Source organism: Rhipicephalus sanguineus, chromosome 11 (genome assembly GCF_013339695.2).
Source record: "Rhipicephalus sanguineus isolate Rsan-2018 chromosome 11, BIME_Rsan_1.4, whole genome shotgun sequence".
Classification (NCBI taxonomy): Eukaryota; Metazoa; Arthropoda; class Arachnida; order Ixodida; family Ixodidae; genus Rhipicephalus; species Rhipicephalus sanguineus.
In genome coordinates this window covers 138,415,529-138,428,736 of record NC_051186.1, presented here as the reverse complement: position 1 = coordinate 138,428,736, position 13,208 = coordinate 138,415,529, and the positions used below count along the sequence as shown (strand labels likewise).

Sequence of the window (13,208 nt, the reverse complement as noted above, 5' to 3'; positions counted from 1 at the left end):
TTTTTCCAAGCGCGCGCTCTGTCGCGCACGAACCGTCGGCGCCAGGCTTTCATGCCGTCGTTCGAAATCGGCGACGTGCGCTTAGTGAAGCGCTCGTTCGTGACAAACACCGTGCACAAGTCCACTTTCGTAGAGGCCCGCGCCTTTCCTGCAGCTGCCAGTGCAGAATTAGTTGTCTGGCACCCGCACGAAGTGGAAATAGCAGCCACGAACTTCATTCATCTCCTCACAGCAAAGCTGTGCAAAGCGCTGTCGTCTGCTCGCCTTCCCGCACGTACTGTCGGCGGCGCCCGCTAGGTGGCTATCAGTGGCGCCTCTATAGGCGGTGCACAAGGCGTATATAAAACTGCACTGACCTTTCATATTCTAATTATATGTTCGAGTAAAAGGCTCGTTAGCGACATACTCACAAACGTGCAATCTTTTAACATAAGAGAGCGATTCGTTGGGCAAGTTGGTGATCCATAATGTTACTAACAGCGCAAAAAAGGACGAAGGACCAGGAAAACCAGGTCTGTGTTTCTTCCTGGTCCTTCGTCCTATTTTGCGCTGTTAGTAACATATTTTAACAATTCTTCTTCTACGACATACGGTTCGCAGCCCAGAAACATCTCAGACGTATTGTATAGTTGCACAACAAAGCATCGCAGGACACCGCCGCTATTCACACTATTGCCGCTTACAGCTCCCATCACACGGCAATTTTTAACAGCAAAATAACTGAGGAGACCTAAAAAAGGAAAAACAAATATGCATCTAATTAAGATAGAAAGGCGGTTCTTTCGGTTTAAACGGAATCCTGCTTCATATAGTCTGTGCAGCACTTCGTCCAAATTGCGAAGATGTTCATCCTCTGCCTAGCCAACGACCGGGATGTCGTCGAGGTATACCACACAGAATTGATTATTCAGAGATCCTAGCACGGAATTCATCGCACGCTGAAATGTGATAGGAGCCGTTCGCAGTCCGAACGGCATGCGCTTGAATTCATACAAGCCCGAAGGAGTGCGAAAGGCAGTCTTACAATTATCTTCCTCCGCGACGTTGATCTGCCAGTACCCTGCGCGTAAATCAAGGGACGAAAAGAACTTGCAGTGGCGGGCTGTATCGACAGCGTCATCAATGCGATGTAAAGGGTACGAGTCAGGCGTTTTACACTTGTTGAGCTGCCTGTAATCCACGCAAAAGCGCAACGATCCGTTTTTCTTCCTGACAAGGACGACTGGCGCTGCCCATGGGCTCGATGACGGTCTAATAATGCCCGCGGCGAGCATTTCGTCTACTTGTTCTGCGATCTCTGCACGCTCTCGTTCAGCGTATCTTCGCAGTGGTACGCATATTGGCGGATGGTCGCCCGTTTGTATACGGTGTAGCAGAAAATTAGTGCCCGGGAGTTCTGCTGTATTGTCAGCGAATACTGGTTCATGGCGAGCCAGTATAAAAGATAGGGTAGGGGAAGTGGACTGCTCACCGACAGGTGAGCAGTCCACGTTCGTGTCGTCGCTGTTTTCTCAGGTGTTGCAGACCAGAGCTCGACGTGGCCGCGATCTATGGTGAGCTGGATGTTGTCAGACAATAAGAAATCTGCTCCCAGGATCATGTTGGCAGGGAGGTCTTCAAAAACAGGAAAAGCTGGAAGAACTTTAGTCCCCACTGATGTCCGGACTGAAATGTCGAGCATGCCCAGTGGCATAGCAGTTCCTCCAAGTCCGTAAAGTGGTGGTTGCGTCCACGGCCGGATAGTGTCTGGAGCATGACGTTGGTGTAGTGCCGTCCGTTCCTCACCGGTATCAACCAGTGCAGACAAGTCACCTATTCCGTCGACGTGGACTGACATCTGTGATAGGAGCCGACAGGCGGAATTCGACAGGCGTGGTAATGCATTCGGGTCTGTGATGGTTGACGGCACTCCTTGGCGTTGTGGCCTATACGTCCGCACCTAAAGCATCCACGTCAGGTTGAAAGGGGCGGGGAACGTTCGGTCACTATAATGTGTCGAAGTTCAGACGACGGCGAGTATTCTGCTACAATTCGGCTGCCTTGTGAGCGAATACCTGGGGTGATGCTTCAGGTGACTGGGGAGGTACGATGGCAGCATGGGTAGAATCAACCAACCCATCAACGACGTACTGGCGGGCAGCTGGAGAGATCTATGTAATGCCACAGTTTCCTAGAAGCCTGAGCTTATCGTGGACGTATTGACGGACGTCTTCACAGGGAGCCTGCCGACGCGATCGCATGCGCATGAAGCGGTCGTCGTATGCAGAGGGAAGCGGGCTGAAGGCAGTGACGATGGCTGTAGTCCATTCGCTCCAGGAATTGTACTTATAGCCATCGTATTGATGCCACGCCTTGGCGGAATCGCGCAGTTTGCTTTCGGCTAGCGATATCTCGACGTCGTCAGGCCAAGCGTATCGACGGGCCAACGAATTGATCACTTGCAACCAGGCAGGGGGTCCTCTTCTACGCCACTAAATTCGGGAATTTCGTCGAAAGGTGGCGAAGGCAATGCGGCGCGTGCACAGGCTGCTGTGAAGGAGACCTTCAAAGCGCTTGGACAGAGTGGCGATGGCCTGCATAACCGCAGAGAGGTCGCAGGCGAGAGATTACGCCTGTCTTCCGGCAACGATACTGAGGTTGCTTCAGTTGCGGTACCAAAGGCGAAGTCCAAGGGAGCGTGTACGGCGTCCATTGGCAGTGAAGCGGTTTGTGAAGCCAAGCCAGTTGAGTCGCCGACCAGAGCTGCAATGACGCCTGCAGACAGCGCGCTGGCTGTGATACCCGCGGTGGCCAGGTCGGATGCCGTGGCCGCGGTAGCAGTAGCAGCGGGACGCTGGAAAGTGCGTCCGCTTCGTAGCACGGTTTCTGACTGCATGTCGTCGCGCAGAGGTTCGTTCAGCGGCTGCGCCATTGTAGTGAAGAAACACAGAGACAGCACCGATTCCTTGGTTAGTTGGTTGGTTGGTTGGTTCCTAGAGGAATGGCTCAACCCACCACGGGGGATCGGCCACAAATCGTGCGGCAGTAGGATTTGTGAAGGAAAAAAAATAACTCTAAAAAGATAATTCCTCGGCCAGCTGTTCTGTATTCTGCCTCTTCCTCGCTGTCCATCCCGTGCCCCGCAGCTGCCGTGCCGCTCGCCATTACGATATATATATATATATATATATATATATATATATATATATATATATATATATATATATATATATATATATATATATATATATTGTGCCCTCAATATGGTCTTGACATAGGAATCAACTCGAGTGGAATGCAAATTACCAAACAGAAGCAGAAATGGCGCAGACAGTTAAATGTAAGAATAAAGCCGGGAGCTTATTATGGCAGACGTTACAAAAGACATGTTGCTGTTCATGTGCTTCTTGATCCTTACTGGTGTTCTTCACTCATCGTTAAGGCTAACTGCAATGCAAGACTACTGACGTTTGCCATAAACCGCGCCTTTTTTCCTCCTGCCATCGAACAGTCGTTGGGGCCTTTCCGGCCTTCCCGCCTCATTACCCAGCACCTTTGTCGCCTTTTGAGATCCGAGACATGGAGGCAAATTCGTCTGCTCAAGGATTGCTTGCTGGTGGCGTGCGCGCAGCAGGCTCCACCAGGAAGACACCTTCGAAGGTTTTCCCAGGAGATGCGCACGGTGACACAGGCAAGGGATTATTTTTTTGGAAATTGACCATTGCCACTCTTCCCAAGAAGCGATACGCTGAATCGAGTGAACCATGTCAAGAAGATAGGTGATGTCAATGTACCAAAGTTCGTTGAAGATGTCCTTGGCGCTGATCCGAAGTTCAGCGTTGTCCCGAGACCAGATAAGACTGAACTCCTGGGCATGGTGCGAACAGTGGCAATCAGGGCAACCCAGCCTGAAGCCGATCGCATAGTCCTTGAGAGCGTTGATGCGCTTCCGACGAAATTGTCAAAGATCAAGAAGCCGGCCATTTGAGACACAGTGAAGGTGCTACAAGAAAAGAAGCTGAAGCTTCTACAGTCCGATAAAGAGGGAGGATTCGTGATTCTCACGTCCAGCATCTACCACGATAAAGCAACAAGCGCGATCAACGAGAACTTCGTTGCAGCTAGAGGGTTTGTTCCGTCGAAGGCAAAGAAGAAGGCTGTAAAACTTTGTGAACAAACTGGTTTGTCCAAGTTGGCCGCTTCCGTCAAAGCCTCTGAGGGAATGTGCCTAACCGCATTCTTCACAGTGAAGACTCATAAGGACTCGCAACCGTTTCGAGTCATTGTAACCGAGAGGGATACGCGGCAGCGATGCCTGGGGTCCTACCTTCAGAGAGGCCTTTCCTTGCTCAAGGTCGAATACCCGCGTACCTCGTGAAAAGGCCTTGTGAGGTGTCAAACTTTTTGGAAAGTTCTTTCCCGCCTTCTGCATACGCCTTTTCGGTCGACATCAAAGACTTGTACTACTCGCTGCCTCATAATGCACTTGCCAGAGTCGTCCAGGCCGGCATCGAACACTTTGGGCCCGTTCAGTTCCAGAACACTGTCGGCACTTCTATTGAAAGCTTCAACGACCTGCTGTTCAAATACCTGGAATCGACTGTGATTAACCACAACGACAACTTCTACGTACAGAAGGCCGGGATTTGCATCGGATCTCGCGTCGCTCCAGTGCTGAGCGATCTCCTTTTGGCTCAGTTCGACCGAGACCTCGAGGCCAGCGGGTTGCCCAATGTCGTCAAAATTTTCCGCTTCGTTGATGATTTTCTTGTGCTTTTCAAGAGGACCACCGAGAACGCGACAGACTAAATAGAAGATTTGTTCTCGAGGTTCGGCAAGGCGTTCCCAGGACTGACTCTTACTAAGGAACTTCCTGAGGATGGTCGCATCCGCTTCCTCGACCTCGAGCTTCACTTTACCCCAGGACATGTCTGTTGGATTTACGCCCTCCGTTCTAGGAAGCTGCTACTTCCCTACGCCTCCAACCACTCGAAGCTAGTTAACCGTGCCGTTGCTTTTGCCGCCATGAATAACGCACTCATGAGGTCTTGTTCCCGTCAGATTCCCCAAAGCTTTGCCTCTCAGATCAATCGACTAAAAGCAGCTGGATTTCCTGCGTTTCTTCCATGTGATCTTGCTGAAACCTTGTTGCGCAAGCTCAAGAAAACTAGTGATGTGCCTCGGAAAAACACCGACAAGACAAAAACTGCTGTCATTCCGTACTTACACCAAGTGTCCCATAGGGTAAAGAAGGCAGCAGGACGCGCAGGTGTCAGGGTGGTGTTCTCCGCCCCCAACAAACTTGGATGCCTGTGCAAGCGTGTGAACGTGAGCAACGAAAAGCCTGACATATGCAGCAAGAAACACGCCACGCGGTTTGTGTCCTGCAAATGCAGAGTCGTGTATGAGGTCCCGCTCTCATGTGGACGTGTTTACATCGGCCAAACTGGCCGACGTATCAATGATCGCTTACGAGAACATGCCAACAATTTGAAGCAAAAGTCAGGCAGCAACATGGCCTTACATTGTGCAACTTGCGGTTGTTCTGCCTTTCTTGACCAGACTGTCATGATCAGGAAATACCGAGACCAGATTGCTCGGGAAATTCATGAGGCATCATGCATAGAACAGCTCGGACCCAGTTGTGGACCCAGCTGGCGTTTTTGAAAAACCAGTGACTTTTACTTAGTTTTGCTCATACGTTTTAGGTAGGGGTGTGCGAATATCAAATTTTTCGAATACGAATCGAATACGAATATCCACCTTCGAATATCGAATCGAATATCGAATATCAAAGGAAAAATGCCTCCACAGTAACAATATTTTATTTAAAATGTAGCTATTTGAAAAAAAGAAACACATTAACAGCCTGACTGGCAACACAACATACACTGCTGTCTCCAGAACACAATGTCCAGGCTAGCACAATGCACATCACAACACAAGCAAATATCATGGCACAATGGAAGTAATGAATACATGTTATCATGAAGAAATATGAGTTGCTCCACATGATCAGGCAGCAGGCGCTCCCTTCTAACAGAGACACCCCCCCCCCCCTGCCACTGAAAAGGCACGCTCGCTTGGAACAGAAGTGGCTGGTACAGGGAGTTACATGGGGCAAAGATTTGCCGGACTGGGGTATCTGAACAGTCTACCACCAGTCACGTGGGTCACTGTCTTTCTTCAGAAGTGGTCCCGCATAGTGAACGAGTGGTAGTGCGGCACGTTACGGCCGCATAATATTGAAAATGTACGGTTACATGATCGCCAACAGCGCGGCACGTCGGAGATGCACCAGCAATAAATCATACGTATTGGGGCGCTCGTCACAGGCAGATATCGTCCCTCCGTGTACTTACGATGTTTATCGCTCCTCTCGGCAACGTTTTTAGCTATACGAACGCAGCAGAAATGTGGAAGACGAGTTATTTTACGCATGATAATCGTATCGCATATTCGAATTTTTCGAATATTCGAAGTTAACGAATATTCGAAACTTTTCGAATACACGATTTTCGAATCGAATACGAATATTTCGAATGTAATATTCGACGAATATTCGAAACTTTCCAATATTCGCACACCCCTAGTTTTAGGTTTTAACCTTTTAAAGGTCCTCCTTTTTATATCTTTTTATACTGTTTTACCTTCTCACGACTTCTGTTTTCATACCGTTTTTACCTTTTGACGACTTCCATTATTTAGGCGCATTTGTTTTTCATTCCTTTTCATTTATGCTGCCAGCTTTTGCAATACCCTTGTTCATTTTTGGTACGTCACCTTTTCACCCTGTTCATTTTGCCTTTATGATTCTTGTTAAAGAAATGCTTGTGTGATTCAAGTGCTCTTTCTGTATCGCCCAGTTCCCATGCGCGCGCTATCAAAGCCTGTTATTGTTGCCGCGAAAAAAGAAAAAAGGAGAGAGGAGAGCGTAGAAATAAGAGAGAAACTGATAGCTACATGCGCAGTAGCCATTTCTCAGTGAAGAGACTACATATATGGCGTTTTTGTGTCGCAATAAGCATCAGTTGGAAGTAGCGCTTTGTGTGTCGTCTTCTTGTTCCCGTCTTTGTGCGCTTAACGGTTTCATAAAGGGAGACCTAAGTAATGTGTGCCAGAAGGACAGCGAAGAAAGCACTAATGATAAAAAAAAAACATGGCTGATCGCTCTGTCATAGGAATCGGTATAACACGAAAGTAAAACGTGTCTTTACAGACGTAGTTGAGCCTTTCTTTTGCATTGTTTGCTATACATGCTAACATGCTGTAGCAACAACATGCTGTAGCAACAAGTTGTATTGTCACGCGAAGAACGGCAAGCAGCTCGAATCTTGCAACGCGCTGCTCAAGCAGAAAGGACGCACGGAACGAACATACATAGGATGAGCGCGAACTAACAACTGTCACAGCTCGACAGTTGGTCAAGCGCGCTGGTCAAATACAAAGGAAGACGCAATAAACAAACGCACAAGTATACACAGGATGAGCGCGGACTGTCACAGTTGTAACTTATTTGTTTGTGAGCCACGCGCTCTTTTCGCAAAAGCGGCTGCTGCAGTGAGCGAAGTGACCTTGGTGCTCTCTGTAACTTGAATGCAAACATGCGGTGAGAGCGCAAGGCGGACAAGATAAGCGCGCGCCCTCGAGCGACCACGCCCTGTAGAGGCGCACGCTCATCTCAGCGCGTGGGGCGACGACCTTTAAAGCGCGCCCTTCTAAAGTCCCTCTATCTTTCAAAAGTAGCGAAAGGTCCTGATCCAGCCGCCGCGCCCTGCGGTAGGTCGGTTGGCGACACGTGACCTTTTCGCCTTCGCGCCCCGCCCAAAGGGTCCAGCGGCGGCAGCGCTGTGCCGGCGATAGGTACGGATCACTGTGTTTTCAAGCGTGGAGTGGGGCGATTTTAGCAAGTAGAGAGTACTTCACGCGCCTCTGTCGCATTGTTGTTGCAAACTAGAAGGTTTATGTACTTGAAATTGAGTGGACGCAGGAATTCTGCGTTTGAATTTCATGTTTGTAGCGTGAGTATGTCGAGTTTCTATGCCTTCGGTTGCCTCCCCGCGCGAAGGACAGAAAAAAAGCTTTTTTTTTTTTTTCGTTCCTCGCGGTGACAGAAATATATGCTGAAGGAAGGCCCAACAAAATCAGTCGCAAAAAATTTGTGCCCACAGAAAACATCCGGCTATCCGAACTAAGTGATTTTGTAATGGTTATAACTTCAAGCAGCCTTTCGCCTGGCCGGCGTGCTTTTGTTCGTGCATACATGAGCATTATCTTAGAAACGATATTATTGCTTCGACGTTCTTTATGCCGTATATTTGTGCGTAGTAGTCAATGCAGAGTCACACCCCGTATCTCTAACATTAAATTGCTCGGAACCCAATGAAGCTGCCTTTGTTTTTCTCACTGGGGTGGCTTCAACACTGCAAGCTCACAGGGAAATAAGCATTTGGGATTAGTTTTTTGCCATACCTTGCCGTGTTTTGCCGCAATGCTGTGTGCAAGATCAATTAAGGCTTCTTCGTTGAAGCATTCCGCGTAATGTTTTCCCTAGAGAATCACAATGCTCTTGAGAAATTCGAATAAATGATACTGCAAGACAATGGGAGGAATAAAGTGGAACTATATATGCCGCACCAAGCATCTTTGCTAATTTTCCAAGGCAGAAGGAACGGAAGCCACCATGCAAGCGAATGAGGGGGGATCAGTGCTCACAACAAAACTTCCAAAGAAAAATTTGTTATGAATTCATGCAATAAAACCCAGTTTTTCCATAAGCGCTGTTTTGTTCCCTTGCATCTCTGCAAAAGCCACCTAACTCAGCTTTTCTGGTTGTAGTCTGGTTTTAGGACCTGTACGTGTATACATAGCCCAAATTTATTTGAAATTGCATTGGGTAACATTGCAACGTACCTTTATATCTGCGGAACACGGAGGCAGCGGGGGTAGTGAAAGGGGGACGGCTTTGGACAAATGCAAGTTGTTAAAAACAGTTAAACATTAAAATGGGCGAGACACTAGTGGGCATGCTATATTTCCTAGATCTTTAAAGGTACTGATCAAGTTGCTTATATTCCTCAAATGCAGTGCATCTGCATTTGTGGAATATCCTATCTTCTCCTAAGTAAACCTCTTAGAGTATAAACAAAATAAGCTTAGTTAAAAATACGGTGTAACCGTTTGGGAAGACTTCCGAACGCTGACAAACACATTCAAATCAATAATAGCGCGCATTTTGCGCTACGCAGTACAAAAGCGCTAGGTGCCCGATGAAGTGTCCGAAAGTAGCAGTACGCTCACTACCTGCCTATTTTATTCGAACTAGAAAACAAGCACTTATAACTCACCCAAACACCACCTGTCCTTCAAGTTACGCTGAATGTCAAAATATGCAAAGAAAAAAAAATAAATGCCCTGCATGATAGTCGCTGTGGGAAACTCGCTCGGAACCTGCTTTGGAAACGCACGCGTTTTATTTCAATATTTAACATGCTCCGTGCTCGTTAAAGTTATTGTCCCTGTAGTTTGATAACTGATGAGCATCTTAGGCCACAAATGTTAATAATTTAAAGGTTCAAGCGAGCACCGAGTTCGGTTTCAGGCGCCCGCAATATGCATGGGAGCGAGCGGCGCGTCGTCTGCTATCGCTGCTCCTTGGACCCCTCGAGAGGGCGCGCGTTTAGTTGTCGCTACCTTTCATAATATAGGGACCTTACGCCCTTCGAACCCTTCGCGCCATCTCGCTAGTGATAACGAAAACACGCTGATGTACCACCGATCTCCGAGTACCGCCACCGGCAAATGGTGTATATAAATAGCACGCCGTTAGTATGATGAAGTCGTGGCAGAGTCGTTTGGCGCCGCGCGCTGGGGATCGAGGGGTCGTAAGTTCGACTCCCGGTGACGGAAATATTTCTGCTAGTTTTTTCTTTGCCGTATGTTAGTATTTATATTTTACAACGTCATATCCGTGACAAAAATGCGTCAGTGGAGCCGTGGTGGACCACGGCATAAAACACTTTCGTGTTAAAAAACTATTTGAATAAAGTTAGCGGCATGAAAAAGATACGGTACGCCCTGATGTATTCTGTTAGGTAAATGCTTCTTTTATTACATCTAGCATTGGTACCGGTGCTGACTTACTTAATCTCATCGAATATGTAAGTCAAAATTACATGCACGAGTTCCTTCAGATCGCTAATGTGTTAAAGCCACGAGACGCAGAGCAACCTCATTCTTGGATTCTTGAGACATCGTAACGAAGCACCACGCAAGAAAAAATTCGATAATGACGCTAAGCGGCGTAAAAATTTGTGTGAAACACGCTGCACTCATTGGAGTACACAGCGCAGCAAGTGTCACGGCATTGACACAACTAAATAGGGAAAAAATCAGGAAAACAAAAGGTCAGCACGGCGTTGATGTTCGCGCGCTTGATTTTGTCGAGAAGGATCGAGCGCCACCAGGTGACTGCTCCAGCAATAGGGACGCAGATACCTCATTGCCTGGCCTCGCTAGAGGACTCTGGCGGAAAGATAGAGAATGTCACTGCGTTTAGTTTTATTCAGGTGGCTTAGTGACAGCGGTATCAGCTTGACAAGCTGAGTATAGCCAACGCTAATTGTTTAGCACGGGGGCGTTCGGACTGCAGTATCTTGTATCTAAGATACACGATACATTATTGAATGTATCGGAAGTACAGATACTGATACACGTCTTGCGAGTCGTATCGCGGTACAGATACAAGATACCGAAAGATTATCTAAGATAGTATCTAAGGTACATGCATCTTCGATACTGCCCAGCACTGATGGTGTCAATGCTCTTTCACACCAATATCTCGCATAATTGGTGTTCTACTTGGCGCCTTTCGATCTCATACCTTCAAATATGAGTCATCAGTGGTTGCAGTCCTGTAAGGACATTTTTATTGAAGGAGATGAGTCAGACGAGATACTTTTATCAAGAACTTCCTTGGAAAGGTTTGCGGGGGCAGATCACGGCACCTCCCCCGCTCTGTAACACACCTCTGATCAATAAATATTGCGCTGGCGTAAAAACTCTAGGGCTTTGAAGTATGTGTGAGTCGACGGGAGTATAAACGTGAGCCTACACAAGGCTGATGGTAATGCTGAAGATGAGTATAGAGGACCTTAGGTCGGCAGAAAGGTGTGCAGCTCACCAAGACTCACTCAAGAAATATATTTTGCGCTTCTCAGTCGGGCTCAGACTCAACAGTTTTCCTGAATCGGACTCACTCGGACTCAGACTCACCAAAATATTACTCACCCGTACTCACTCGGACCGAGTCTAAGTGAGTCGACTCATGAGTGAGCATGCCGACCTATGTATTGATGGCTCCGTGCGTTTTTTGTGTATTTGTCATAGTGGGCCTCGGAACGCAGCATTTGGAGGCATCACCTCAGTGTTTCGTTTCTTCCATCATTATTCCATCTATTGCGACAATGCTTATATGTGCCTACTGGATTTCTTGATAAACTAGCTAGAAGAAAATACAAACACATTTTACTCATCATGGTACCTTTGAAAGCAGGAAACGTAACATTGGAAATATTTGATGTAATCATATAGAACAAGAAGGGAAATCTGGGCTAGTTGGTTATAGTTCATTTTCGATCAGCTTAAAGCGCAAAAACGACGAGGACAGAGACCAAGAATGCGACGACACGAGCGCTGTCGTCGCATTCTTGGTCTCTGTCCTCGTCGTTTTTGCGCTGTAAGCTGATCGAAAAAGTAACCATATAGCATGAGAAAACCGCACGGATGGACAAAGAAGCAGACGGTGCCTTGTGTTTATTTTAGCCAATGCATGAATAGTGCTGTATCAACTGGCCAGTCAGGCTGTCCTTATAAAAGGCGTATTTCGAAAGAACAATTATTCATAGTCTTGTAATTTCCATGCAGGTATCAAGCAGGCTTCGCCTACTTCCCACATGCACCTTCGCCTAACAAGCGTCAATCGAAGACTGGCCAACACAGTTGCGTGCCGAGGCGTATTTGCTTTGGCCGCGGTTCCCCAGTTGCATGGCACCGCCAGAGACCACCGTCCACTTCGCAAACTGCACGAGACATTGACATGAAAGACATTGCTAATGCGTTGGACACTTAGTACGCTGAGGTTCTGCGTACCATCATACACCAAGTAGCTTTTTCTTGCAGTGTGCCAAACAGCCTATGGTGCACATTTCTAGATATGAGGAATGCGCGAAACGTCTTGACAGTACCGCAATATTCTCTGTATACTGGCAAAAACAATTCTGGCAAAACATGCAACATTTGGAACTTAACTTTGTTTCGTGAAATTAAAATTTCTGGAAGATCCCACGCACTATGGGAATCAGCGTTATGCAAAGCACCGATCTATAGCTGTGGAACAGTGTGGATCAGGATCTGCATGTCAATCGAGCATTTGCGTGTGTGACGCGGATGTATTCCCTCAAGCAGCGGTTTTAAACACGCGGCCCGCGGGCCTTTCACTAGCGGCCCGCACATGACTGTCTTCCTCCCACATTTTTTTAGGGGCGAAGCTCCTTATAGCGGCACCCGTTCGTCCCTCGTAGCGTAGTATGTAACCAGTCTTACGCTTTGACCTGCAAGGTGGTGCCGGTGGGAGATTTTTCCTGTGCGTTGTTGAAAAATAAAAAATTTGCAGCGTTAGCTAAAAGCCGACTTCTTCTGTCTCTCATTCCCATTAGCAGCCATTCTTTACCTCCAAGGTAGTGCCTGGTGAGATTTCTCCTGTGCGTGATTAAACAATAAAAATTTTGTTCAAAACGCCGTTGATTGATGAAATAAACCAACAAAAGACGCCAGATGTTTTGTAAAAGCAAAACGAAAGAACGCCAGATGTTTCTAAAGCAAAACGAAAAGACGCCAGCTGCTTAACGAAAGACGCCAGATGTTTTCTAAGCAATGGTTTTCTAAACAATGAAAATTCACAGCGTACATGTAAAATTAAAGTGCGCTGCAAGTCGTCATAACTCATCGAACCTTTAGTATAAACGCGCCCGATCTCACGTCGGTGATGATGTACTGGGCAGAATTCACGGAAGATTCACGGTTTACCGATGAACCTCCGCAGCTTCGCCCACTCATCATCATTCACTCCGTGGATATGCTGTGATCTTTTTTTCTTAATAAGTATGTTCATGAGATACACAGACGTGACTGATAATTTTTTTTGTGAAACACTCCATGCAGTCACCTTG

At 47.3% G+C, this 13,208-nt stretch overlaps 1 protein-coding gene across 1 annotated transcript in view; it reads left to right on the top strand.

Annotated features, from left to right (window-relative positions):
• Window positions 1–12,343, top strand: part of LOC119374753 (zinc finger protein 511) — a 53,550-nt gene extending 41,207 nt beyond the window's left edge. The window contains exon 2 of the mRNA XM_037644940.2: window positions 11,905–12,343. Coding sequence (XP_037500868.1) covers window positions 11,905–12,109 — 205 coding nt within the window. The 3' untranslated portion in view covers window positions 12,110–12,343. The remainder of the gene's footprint in view (window positions 1–11,904) is intronic.
• Window positions 12,344–13,208: the final 865 nt, after the last annotated feature.